The 13,401-nt window shown below is 45.7% G+C and overlaps 1 protein-coding gene across 2 annotated transcripts in view; it reads left to right on the forward strand.

Moving 5' to 3' along the window:
• LOC143942855 (nuclear receptor subfamily 2 group F member 5-like) overlaps positions 1-13,401 on the forward strand; it is a 62,946-nt gene that overhangs the window by 37,032 nt on the left and 12,513 nt on the right. The window contains exon 3 of one of the 2 annotated variants that reach the window (XM_077464256.1): positions 8,091-8,618. In XM_077464256.1, coding sequence (XP_077320382.1) covers positions 8,091-8,618 — 528 coding nt within the window. The remainder of the gene's footprint in view (positions 1-8,090; positions 8,619-13,401) is intronic. The other variant, XM_077464257.1, reaches the window with a different exon arrangement.

Below are 13,401 nucleotides of genomic sequence, written 5' to 3' on the forward strand. Positions count from 1 at the left end.
AAATAGGGATCTATCCAGCGTAGCTGAGCAGTGAAGGCCAGTACAGAACGCCTTTGGCGGAAACACATAATGAGCTCAGTGTGCTGCGTTGTCTCCAAAGTTGAGAAGTTCATTATTATTTCACAACTTGTATTACAACTTCCCTCCCGAGTCATTTGTATTACTGCGCTCTACAGGCCGCCAACGTGCAAATGTCATGTACAAGGCTTGAAATGCCATTACAGCTTCTCGTTTCAAAGTAAAAAAAAAAAAAGCAGCTGTTCTTCCATAGCAGGAAATTTTCTCCAGACGATGTATGAAAATTTTCAGATCCTATAGACAACGATCTCTGACATCCAGACCTCGGCCTCCCTGCATTTCTTGGCTACAAAACTTCCCTTCTAAAAGAGAATGACCAATGAGGTTTCCTACGCTCTGTCCATTTAGTGCACTGGTGTGGGACACTGCAATGCCCGATCATATCAGGGTGGCGCGTGTATGCCCGATCGTACCAGGGTGGCACGTGTATGCCAATCGCACTATGGTGGTGTGTGTATGCCCGATCTATCCAGAGTGGTACGTGCATGCCCGATCTATCCAGGGTGGTGTGTGTATGCCCGATCATACTAGGGTGGTGCATGTATTCCCGATCTATCCAGGGTGGTGTGTGTATGCCCGATCATACTAGGGTGGTGCATGTATGCCCGATCATACTATGGTTACTATGGGGGTATGTGTATGCCCGATCTATCCAGGGTGGCGCGTGTATGCCCGATCTATCCAGGGTAGCGCTTGTATGCCCGATCATACCAGGGTGGTGTTTGTATGCCCAATCATACCAGGGTGGTGCCTGTATGCCCATTCAAATCAAGGTGGTGCGTGCATGCGAGCATACCAGGGTGGTGCGTGTATGCGCAATCATACCAGGGTGGTGCATGTATGCCCGATCATACCAGGGTGGTGTGTGTATGCCCGATCATACTAGGGTGGTGCATGTATGCCCGATCGTACTATGGTTACTATGGTGGTATGTGTATGCCCAATCTATCCAGGGTGGCGCGTGTGTGCCCGATCTATCCAGGGTAGCGCTTGTATGCCCGATCATACCAGGGTGGTGTTTGTATGCCCGATCATACCAGGGTGGTGCCTGTATTCCCGTTCAAATCAAGGTGGTGCGTGCATGCGAGCATACCAGGGTGGTGCGTGTATGCCCAATCATACCAGGGTGGTGCATGTATGCCTAATCATATAAGGGTGGCGCGTGTATGCCCAATCGTACCAGGGTGGCACATGTATGTCCGATAATACCAGGGTGGTGTGTGTATGCCCGATCTATCCAGGGTGGTACGTGTATGCCCGATCTATCCAGGGTGGTGCATGTATGCCCGATCATACCAGGGAGGTATGTGTATGCCGATCATACCAGGGTGGTGAGTGTATGCCCGATCATACCAGGGTGGTGCGTGTATGCCTGGTCAAATCAGGGTGGTGTGTGCATGCGAGCATACCAGGGTGGTGCGTGTATGCCCAATCATATCAGGGTGGTGCATGTATGCCCGATCATACCAGGGTGGTGCGTGTATGCCTGATCATACCAGGGTGGTGTGTGTATGTCCGATCATGTAAGGGTGGTGCATGTATGCCCAATCATATCAGGGTGGCGTGTGTATGCCCGATCATACCAGGGTGGCGTGTATGCCCGATCATACCAGGGTGGCGTTTGTATATGCCCGATCATACCAGGGTGGCGTGTATATGCCCAATCATACCAGGGTGGTGCGTGTATGCCTGATCATACCAGGGTGAACAAAACACGTGGCCACTCATTAAAATTAGAAGAAAAGAGGTTCAACCTTAAAGTACGTAGAGGGTTCTTTACTGTAAGAGCGGTAAGGATGTGGAATTCCAGAGAAAACAAAACACAAAGAATTTATATAAATTGGCTTATCCCAAACATCTATTACCCAGTTAAACATCAACATATGGCTATATCTGTGGATCGTCCCATTTTGCTGAACTCGGGGCTTCGTCAGGACCCACTTGAAAGTCAAGTCAATCACAAAATGCATCTGATAAAAAACAGAATGCATGTTATTACAAGCAATGACATAAATACTACATACAATATAAGAGAGAAAAGAAAAAAAAACAACACAAAGAATATATAAATTGGCTTATCCCAAACATCTGTTACCCAGTTAAAGGGTTTGTAAACCCTTAAGGTTTTTCACCTCAATGCAATCTATGCATTGCAGTGAAAAATCTCCTGTAATGCTGCAGCCCCCGCGAGCCCCCGCTTTACTTACCTGTACCCCCTCTATCTCATCCCGGGGAAGAGCACACCAACAAAAGCCGGCGTCTCGGGTCCTGATTGGATGCATTGATAGCAGCACAGCCATTGGCTCCCACTGCTGTCAATCAAATCCAATGACGTGGGTGCCATGGGAGCGGGGCCGATTCCGGCATTCGTGTCTATGGACGCAAACGCTGGACTCTGGAGCGCACCCGCAAGGTAACCCCCTCGGGAGAGCGCTTCTCCTAGGGGGTTATCTGATGCGGAGAGGAGCCACGAGGGACCCCAGAGGAGGATGTTCGGGGGCCACTCTGTGCAAAACGAGTTGCACAGTGGAGGTAAGTATGACATGTTTGTTATTTTAAACAAATAAAAAATTAACCTTTACAATCACTTTAAACATCAACATAAGGATATATCTGTGGATCGTCGCGTTTTGCCGAACACAGGGCTTCGTCAGGATAAATATATGGATGTATCTGTGGAGTTTCTCTCAATACGAGGCTTCGTCAGGACCCACTTGAATGTCAATTCAATCACAAAATGCATCTGATAAAAAATGACAATTACAAGCAATGACATATAAATACTACATATAATATAAGAGAGGAAAAAAAAAACACAAAGAGCATATATAAATAGGCTCATCTGTAACCCAGTTGAAAAAATGGGGAAAAAGGCACAGAAAAGAAAGAAAGAAAAAAAACCATATTGTTTACTTTTGTTTGTTTAATATCCCCCCCCCCCCCCCCCAAAAAAAAAAAAAAAAAACATGACATTGGTTTTATCTATTCCACACTTTATTCTAAAAAAAAAAGTTTTAGTTTTAGGTGATTAGGTTAGTTTCCTTTTTTTCTGGTGAGCTGTGTTCAGTTTTATTATTTTTGGAAAAGGTAGTGTTAATCCTCAGCAAGTTCCTGCTATCGGTATTCCCGTTATTATCGATGTGGTTTTATCTTTTGGGAACCGCGTTCATGTGTTCGGGTCATTAGGGAGAAGCAGTCATTGTTTCCCGTCACAGGATCCCAGGGCTTTAGGAGGTCATGTGATGATATGACAAAGAACTTACATAAAAAAAAAAATTTGAAAAAAAAAAAACGCACTCTGGGTTTTACTGGCCGGTTAGGAAATGTCGCCTTTCTCCAGAAGCTCTGAATTTGGCTTGTGGCGGCTTACACATGTGAAGGGTTGCATAGCTAGCCGGGGTAATCATCGGAGGCTGTGGTTTACGACCAAAGTACGAAGCTGAGTGTCTATTCCTTGTAGATTTTTTTATTTTTTATCCGTTATACTGAAACCTTAAGGCATATTACGGTAAGTGTAGAAAGGTATGTGTGCGTTATCATATTTTACTTTAAGGCGGCCTATTCAAATAAATAAAAAAAACAAAAAAACAGCATGCATAATTTTTTCAGAAGCAACACAAGGTTGTAGATTTACTAAAACTGGTGCACAGAATTTGGTGCCACTCTGCATAGTAACCAATCAGCTTCCAGGTTTTATTGTCAAAGCTTAACCGCTTGCCGATCATCCGCTGTCATTATACTACGGCAGGTTCGGCGCGATCCCACGAGTCGTCGTAGCTATACATCGGCTCCTTTAAGCGGGATAGCAGTCGCGTGTGCCCTCCGCCGGAGGAGCGCACTCGCTGCACTCCGGGGGTGCCGATGTTTGTGGCCGACTGTCCAGGGCCGGTGCTACCACTAGGCAAACTAGGCTGCCGCCTAGGGCGTACTGCTACCTAGGGGCGACCGGTTGCTGGTTTCCCTATGCGTTTTGCGTGCTCTGCAGGCTGCAGCATGTAACTAACTCAGTCCGACCAGTAGTGTAACGAGCCGTCGTAGCTATACATCGGCTCCTTTAAGTGGGATGGCAGTCGCGCGGGCGCTCCGCTGGAAGCGTGCACCCGCTGCACTCCGGGGGTGCCGATGCTCATGGCCAACTGTCCAGGGCCGGTGCTACCACTAGGCAAACTAGGCTGCCGCGTAGGGTGTACTGCTACCCAGGGGCGCCCAGTTGCTGGTTTCCCTACGAGTTTGCATGCTCTGCAGGCTGCAGCATGTAACTAACTCAGTCCGACCGGTAGTGTAACGAGCCGTCGTAGCTATACGTCGGCTCCTTTAAGCAGGATAGCAGTCGTGCGTGCGCTCCGCTGGAGGCGTGTACCCGCTGCACTCCGAGGGTGCCGATGCTCGTGGCTGACTGTCCAGGGCTGGTGCTACCACTAGGCAAACTAGGCAGCTGCCTAGGGGCGTCTGGCTACTGGTTTCCCTACGAGTTTGAATGCTCTGCAGGCTGCAGCATGTAACTAACTCAGTCCAACCAGTAGTGTAATAAGAGGTGCAGCAGAGCACTGGAGCCAGTGCTAGAGGAAGCAGAGCTGATGCTTCCTGTATAGCGGCGCCTTCTGTCACATGGGCAGGACAAAGGAGGTGGAGTCAGGGGTGCAGTCAATGGGGCGGCAAAATGAGGTTTCGCCTAGGGTGACAAAAACCTTTGCACCAGCCCTGCGACTGTCTCAATGACCCCTGGCAATGAGTGATTGCAGGCAGAACGAGAGGCAGAACAGGGATGTGTGTGTATAAACACACACACATCCCTGTTCTGCGAGGAGAGACGGATTGTGTGTACCTAATAGCTAGGAACCATGATCTGTCATCCCTTCTAGTCAGTCCCCTCCCCCTACAGTTAGAAACACACACACAGGGAACACAGTTAACCCCTTTATCGCCCCCTAGTGTTAACCCCTTCCTTGCCAGTGACATTTTTACAATAATCAGTGCATTTATATAGCTCTGATCACTGTATAAATGCCAATAGTCCCAATAGTAGACATTATAACTTTTGCGCAAACCAATCAATATACGCTTATTGCAATTATTATTTTTTTTTTACCAAAAATATGTAGAAGAATACATATCGGCCTAAACTGAGAAAGAATTTGCTTTTTTTTTTTTTAATGATGATATTTATTATAGCAAAAAGTACAAAATATTGTGTTTTTTTTTCCAAAATTGTCGCTCTTTTTTTCTTTATAGCGCAAAAAATAAAAAACGCAGAGGTGATCAAATACCACCAAAAGCAATCTCTATTTGTGGGAAAAAAGGACGATAATTTTGTTTGGACTTTACGATGTTGCACGACCGCGCAATTGTCAGTTAAAACGACGCAGTGCCGAATGGCAAAATATGGCCTGGTCATTAAGCAGACAAATCTTCTTGAAATAGTTGAAGTAGTAGTAAACCAGCGAGTTTTATTTTTTTTAACCTGCAAGGCAAAGTTATAATGTGCTAGTATACATCACATACTATCACATTATGTGAAACTTACCTTAGAATGAAGCCCTCCAGCGGCGAGCTGACACGACTTCCATCTTTACCCAGTCTTCCTTTAGGATTCGTAGACTTTGGCTGTGTGAGTGGGCGGAGCCACAATAGCGTCACTCCCAATGCATGCGTTTACGGGACGGGACTGGGTGGCTGCTCCTTTAGAGCACATGCGTTGTGACGTCACCACTGGGTGACGGGGCACATTTAGGAAATATTTACAACACCTATAGGTAAGCCTTATTCTAGGCTTACCTATAGGTACAAATCATGCATGGGAGTTTATTCCCACTTTAAGGACCAGGCTTTTTCTGGCACTTTTTTTTTTCACATCTAACAATCTTTTTTTTTCTCTTCCTAGAACCACCAAACATTATATATTTTTTAAAGCAGATGCCCTAGAGAATAAATTGGTGGGTGTTGCAATTTTTTATGTCACAAGCAATTTTTTTAGGAATACTTTTTTTTTTTATCCTTTTTAAAGCAAAAAACAAAACAAAACACAATACGTAATTTTTTTGTTTCGTGTGAAAGATGATGTTACGCCAAGTAAATAGATACCAAACATGTCATGCGTTAAAATTGTACACGCCCCTGCAGCGGCGACAAACAACTTAATGTTCCTAGGCGAGGATCTAAAAGCCTTTACAGGTTACGACATTAGATATACAGGGGAGGTCTAGTGCTAGAATTACTGCCCATGATCCGACGTTCGCAGTGATACCTCACATGTGTGGGATGATCGCTGTTTGTATGCTTGCGGGAACATGCGCTTGCGTTGACCTATGCGTTTTGCGCTGCGTTTTCAGATTTGCAGAAACGCACTAGAGTCCATTTAACGTGATTTCCTATGGCTCACGTTCACACCTGTGCATTTTTACCCAGTGGGTATTTTTTAAAAAGGGTCAGGGACTTTTTTACCTGCAGCAGGTCGCCTTTTTGGTGTGTTTTCTTATATGGCAACAGACACCTCCAACAAAAAATGCAAAATGCATCAAAAACGCATGTTAAGCCTGGGAGCAGACCAACCATACTTAAATTTTTGAATGAAGTTCTGCTTTAATATAGTTAATGGGATAATTTGAAAATGATTAAAGCTAAACTCCAGGCAAATATTTAAATGTACAGACAAAATATATATGTAGAAGCTGTTTTACCTGCCAAAGGAGTTTTATTACTGTCCATCCAGTCCTCATATTTACACAGCCTCCTCACACAGCAGAGCCCTGACACCACTTATACTGTTACAGTTAAGAATATGGTGGTGTCATCGCTTCCCTCCCTTCCTGCTGATTGGGCAGTAAAAAGGCAGCAGGAGACTGAAGAAGTCATCTTTCTGCTCACCTAACTCTCCCCTCTTATTATGACCTCATTGGCTCCCAGCATTGCCCCTCCCTCTTCACAAGGGATTGCTGAAGAGGTTCATATTAGACCAAATTTAGGTACTAACACTTGATGCATTAACAGAAAAAAAAATGTATGATTTATTAATAATATCTATCAGGAGTTTATGTGTAACAAAATCTATTTTTTGAATTGCCGGTGTTATGTGCCAGACTTCTGTAGTCATTGGCATAGTTAGTTAGTAAGGTTCATCCAGTTCAACCTGAGTGAGTGTCTACAGTTGTCCCTATCCATTGCACACTCACATTGGTCCCTACCCTCAAGGAGCCCACAAGCGAAGGTCCCCATTCATATACTAGGGCCAATTTTGGAAAGAAGCCAATTAACCTACCTGCATGTCTTTGGAGTATGGGAGGAAACCAGAGTACCCAGAGGAAACCCACGCAGGCACAGGGAGAACATGCAAACTCCAGGCAGGTAGTGTCGTGGTTGAGATTTGAACCAGTGACCCTTTTTTTACTGCTAGGTGAGAGTGCTAACCACTACACCACTGTGCCGCATAGCACCACTCAGACTATTAGAGGGAGTGGAAAAACTTTATAAACCAATCAGGCTTTACTGCAATGCCCAGTGCTTTTAATCGGACCCAGGGGTCTCCAAACTTTCTAAACAAAGGGTCAATTTATTGTCCGTAAGCCTGTGTGGGAGACGGACTGTGGCCAGCATGAGTGGAAATTTTCCTGGCATCACTGGGAGTAACCATCACCACATTTGGTATTAGTTGGAGGAATAGTGCCCCAGCGTTGGCCTCATTGGGAGGAATAACACACCATTGTTGGTGTCAGTGGGAGAAATTGTGCCCCATTGACATTGTCAGTTAACAGAGCAGTGTATCAGTGGGAGGAATAGTGCCCCAAGGGCTAGATAAAGGCACGCAAAGAGCTGCATGGTTTGGAGACCACTGATCTAACCAATGGAGCCTTCTAATTGGAGGAGAGAGAGAGAACAGAAATCCAAGCGTATTTTTGACCAATGATACATGCCAGCTAATAGAACAGTGTATTGTCATTACAAAATTTATGTTGTTTTTGTTTTGTTTTTGTCCTTCCAGACTCGAATAGTGATACTTTCTTTTTTTTCCTTCACAGCAGTTCAACGTGGACGAATGTCTCATCCCCAGACCAGCCCAGGCCAGTATGCATTGAACAACGTTGACCCTTACAACGGTCATTCGTACTTAACAGGATTTATTTCCTTGCTCCTACGGGCAGAGCCATACCCAACATCCCGCTATGGAGCCCAGTGCCTGCAGCCCAACAATATCATGGGCATTGAGAACATCTGTGAGTTGGCAGCCCGCTTGCTCTTCAGTGCCATCGAGTGGGCCAAGAACATACCTTTCTTTCCCGACTTCCAGCTCTCCGACCAGGTCTCCCTTCTCCGTATGACGTGGAGTGAGCTCTTTGTCCTCAATGCCGCCCAGTGTTCTATGCCTCTTCACGTGGCACCCTTGCTGGCTGCGGCCGGGCTCCATGCCTCACCCATGTCTGCTGATAGAGTGGTGGCTTTCATGGACCATATTCGGGTCTTTCAGGAACAAGTAGAAAAGCTGAAGGCACTTCATGTTGACTCTGCTGAGTACTCCTGCTTGAAAGCTGTGGCATTATTTACACCTGGTAAGTAGACATGTTTAGGAATGGTTGTATCTGCTACCTAAAAAAATGAAAAAATTCCATCCATAAAGGTTTTTTTATCCATAGTCATGTAAAGTAAGTCCATACATCACAGCTTTTTTGTTGTAGCAACATGCTCTTCAACTTCCAATGCCAATCTGTGGTCTTCACCAATTTATTTGCTCATTGAAACCAACCAGAAGCTAGCATTCTTCTTCTACCATTGGAAAATGGATGATGTGATTGGTTGTTGTACAACAAAGACACTCTCCTTTGTTTTTTTCCTTTTTGTTCTTCAAGACCCAAAGCACTTACAACCTACAAAATTGCCATTTATTTGTCAACGCGATTAGCACAGTAATGAATTCAAAATCGTGACTGCCAACAAGTAAAAATGAGTTCATCCATTGAAGTCTGTGCCCGAGTCATAAAAATTCATAATGTTATGCCACTAATCGAATAAATATTGTTAATATAAACTGAGATTTTAAAAGTCTGCCCTAATGAATCCAATAAATTCATTTGCGAATAGGTAATACAAGTCCCAAATGTCCAATGAAAAGTCCTGCGCCTTTATTGCACCACTTAATTATTTTAACTACCGTATATACTCGAGTATAGGCCGACCCGAATATAAGCCGAGGCCCCCAATTTACCCCCAAAAAAACTGGCAAACTTATTGACTCGTGTATAAGCCGAGGGTGAGACATGCCTGTCCATCCCTGTGTGTGTGTCCGTCCATCCCTGTGTGTCCGTCCATCCCTGTGTGTCCGTCCATCCATCCCTGTGTGTGTGTGTGTCCATCCATCCATCCATCCCTGTGTGTGTGTGTGTCCATCCATCCATCCATCCCTGTGTGTGTGTGTGTCCATCCATCCATCCATCCCTGTGTGTGTGTGTCTCCATCCATCCATCCATCCCTGTGTGTGTTTGTCTCCATCCATCCATCCCTGTGTGTGTGTGTCTCCATCCATCCATCCATCCCTGTGTGTGTGTGTATCCATCCATCCCTGTGTGTGTGTGTCTCCATCCATCCATCCCTGTGTGTGTGTGTCCATGTGTGTGTGTGTGTGTGTGTGTGTGTGTGTGTGTGTGTGTGTGTGTCCAGCCTACCTGTGTCCCGAGCCTGTGTCCCGAGCCTCCGTCCCGTGCCTTGCCTCCTTGCCTCCATCCCGTGCCGTGCCTTGCCTCCTTGCCTCCGTCCCGTGCCGTGCCTTGCCTCCGTCCCGTGTCGTGCCTTGCCTCCGTCCCGTCCCGTGCCGTGCCTTGCCTTGCCTCCGTCCCGTGCCTTGCCAGGATCGCCGCTCTTCGTCGGCGCCTCGGCGGCCATTCTAAAATTCAAAAGCCGCGCCTCCGCCTTCGCCTGTGATAGGCGGAACACTGAATTTCCCAGCAGCCTGTGTTCCGCCTATCACGGACATCGTCTCATCCTCGTCCGTAGTACGAGGATGAGACGATGTCCGTGATAGGCGGAACACAGGCTGCTGGGAAATTCAGTGTTCCGCCTATCACAGGCGAAGGCGGAGGCGCGGCGTTTGAAGGGTAGAATGTCCGCTGTCTGTCTGCTCGACACGCTGATCGAGCAGGCAGACAGCGATGACTCGAGTATAAGCCGAGGGGGGCACTTTCAGCCTCAAAAAAGAGGCTGAAAATCTCGGCTTATACTCGAGTATATACGGTAAGTAAATTCTAACTATAGGTGGGGGTAGCAAGTCCCGGAACGTGGGACTTATTTTCAAAGAGTAAGAGGAGGCTCAAGAATATTTTTTAATTGTAATTTTTGGCAATCTCCAAGAGGTTAGCTTAGCCTTTCTCAACCTTTCCAACACAGAGGAACCCTTGAAATAAATTTCTGGTCTCAAGGAACCCCTACTAAAAATGACTATATCTACAACTCATGGTAGGTTAGTGTGATGGTCAGTAGGAGGATTTCTCCTTACACTTGTGGTCATCGAGAAGAATTACCCCCATACAGATAGCTAAAAAATATCAGTGGTATAGGAGGGAACTTATCTGAGAGGCAGGAATTGCTTGTTGCTGAAGGAACCTCTAGCAACCTCTGGAGGAACCCTGGTTAATTAACTTTGGGTTTGCTGAAAAACAGGAGGGTGATGGTTATGGAGTGGGTATGATTTTGCTAATCCTGTTACTGTACAGTACAGAGTGATAGATGAGCCACGTCACCACGTCACCTGACTCCCACCACCTCCCAGCTCAGAGATTCTGGAATTGCTGGAGTTTACAAGAGTAGGAGTGAGGGTGGAAAAGGATGTGTTTAGGGTAGGTCAAAGGCAATGAAGGTCAAGATAGAGCCATCTTACCTGAGGAAGCTGACTAACAATGGTAGAATGTATAGGGGTGACCTTTAGTAGGCAGAAAGAAGGCTTCAGGAGAAAAAGAGTCAGACTTGGCAGAGAACACAAATAGAAAATTGGATAAATATCTATAAATTGAGATGCAGAGACTATAGAGAATTTTGGTTCTTAGCAGGATTATTGCCGGTTACCTTGGCACCTTTTCAGTGTATTCTCACACATGTGAAGTGTACACCCAGGGCTTGATTTAACTTTTTGTCCCCATTGACCTACTGTTTTATGCCAACTTCCTCCATATCTTGCCCACTCAAATATTTTGTGAGCCTTGATCATGGCAGTTTTTTTTGAACCAGGTGCACTGCACCATCTCATAAAGCCTAGCCCCAGCCCAAAAAATGTTTTTGTTTTCGGAAAGGGTTTTAACCTCGGATCCTATTAACGGCAGGAAGTAATGGGAAATCTCAACAACAGGAACACAGACTAAACAGGTTAGACCTTCAGACAGTGTTTTATTGCTGTCTGTGTCTTCTTGTCCTGATGACCAATGCACTCTCCATTTCTTCTATGGGGAGGTCACAGAGACAAGGAGTACGGGAAAATCTTCCCAATGTGGTCACCATATGTCTGTTTTTTTATTGCTTTTTGAGCGCCTATCAGGAAGTAATGGGAAATCTCTTCAATAGGAACACAGACAAAAACACATCAGTGAAAGGTTAGAACTTCAGAAGATGTTTTATTGTTGTCTGTGCCTTTTTGTCCCGATGACCGGTGCACTCTTGAGTTTTTCTATGGGGGTTACAGGGATAAGGAGTAAATGAAAATCTTTCCAATGTGATCATAGACAATAATAAAATCCTGGGGAAATTTTTCGGTCTTTCTACACTCTAAAAAAAAAAATCCCCTAAAACTCCTTAAAAGCGGATCTTCATCCAACCCCACCCTTGTTTTTTTCTTCCTTTACCCCACTTACCGGGAGGTGAGTTCAGCTCCTCTTATATACTCACCCACCTAGCGGATCCAGTGGTGTCCTGCTGAGATCCTTTGATCCCCTGCCACTGCTTGGTCCCATGCCCCATGTTGTTTCTGATGTCCTGCCGGATGGAAATAAAAGCAACTTGCCCATAAGGGGCTGGTGATTGCCAACAGAATGAAACCAGAATCTGCTTGATGCTCCTATAGTCCATCATCCTGCTGCCTTTAGAGGGAGATGTGATGGCTGTGCCTTACTCAAGTTGAAGAGAGTCCTGTGACTTCTCTACCCTCTGCCAGAGTTACCCCAAAATTGACAGCATTAAACTAGAATTCCTATTTTACACATGAGTGCAAAAACTGATGAATCCTTAAATCTTGTACACATGGGCCAAATATTGGCTAGTTCAACAGAAACCGGTTTGTGTGTACGGTAGCCTGTCCAACAGAAGCCAGTCAAATGTCCAGCTTCTGTTGAAGGGGCATGACCGAAGAACATCTGCCGATCGGCACTCTTAGATGACCGGTTTGTTCTGTACCAACATCGGATAGTTAGTACAGTGAGCTCCTCTCAAGGTCCTCAGTTTTTTTTCGTTCAGCCCGCTGGGTTGAACAGAAAAAAAACTGATAGTGTCTACCTAGCTTTTGCAAACATTCACATATCAGCCTTTCTTTTCTACTTTCCGAAACTCTTCTTGGTGGTTGTCGCTCACATAAAACATTTGCCCTTTCTACCATGTTAGTAAATAGATCCTCCTCGGGCCTCATCAACCTATCTCCATATGTCTGGGTCACTTTACCCCAGCTGCCTTATGGGAAATAACAACTGCACTTGGTGACAACTGCAGTCACTCCGGTGGCACGCCAAGCTCTTCACCTGTTCTGACCTTCCCAACCCTAGAGCAAATATTGTTGACCGCGTTTATCAGCCGCAGTAAATTACCTTGCGATTTGACCACTCTAGATTAAAAAAGAAAAAAGAATAGGTATGTGCATTAAGGTATTGTGTTATCACGGTAAACAAAAGGCCCAGTGTGGCTAATCTGAGGCCTTTACTTGGAAATGTCAATGGAAGCCTTGTGCTATGTTTCGAAGCGTGACGGTGGGAAGAGTAACCCTCCTGTGTCAGGTTTAAGACACTGGTGTCAAGAGCTGAGACGAGGCGGTAACAATCTGCGGGGATGATTTATGGCATGAAGGAGGCCGCTGGCAGAGAGAGGTGCCTGGCGGGTCAGATATGTAATGTCAGGCAGCCATACAGGGGGCCTCCGGTGACATTTCCAGTTGACCTTCAGGGCTCGCAGCTGAGCCGCTCAGTCTTGATGGGTGTCTCTGTTAATTCAGTCGTGCCCACCTGCTCCCCTTACACAAGTGCTGAACGTTGGCATTCCAGTCAGGCCTCCAGCATCTGCGTAAACTATTCTCCAGGCCAAGCTTGGAAAATTTTTATTTACAGAGCCATTTTCTTTTTCAACACATACAAAGCTGTCATCTGGGCACGT

This window comes from Lithobates pipiens, unplaced genomic scaffold (genome assembly GCF_037356315.1).
Source record: "Lithobates pipiens isolate NorthernLeopardFrog02 unplaced genomic scaffold, aLitPip1_a1.2 Scaffold_30, whole genome shotgun sequence".
Lineage (NCBI taxonomy): Eukaryota > Metazoa > Chordata > Amphibia > Anura > Ranidae > Lithobates > Lithobates pipiens.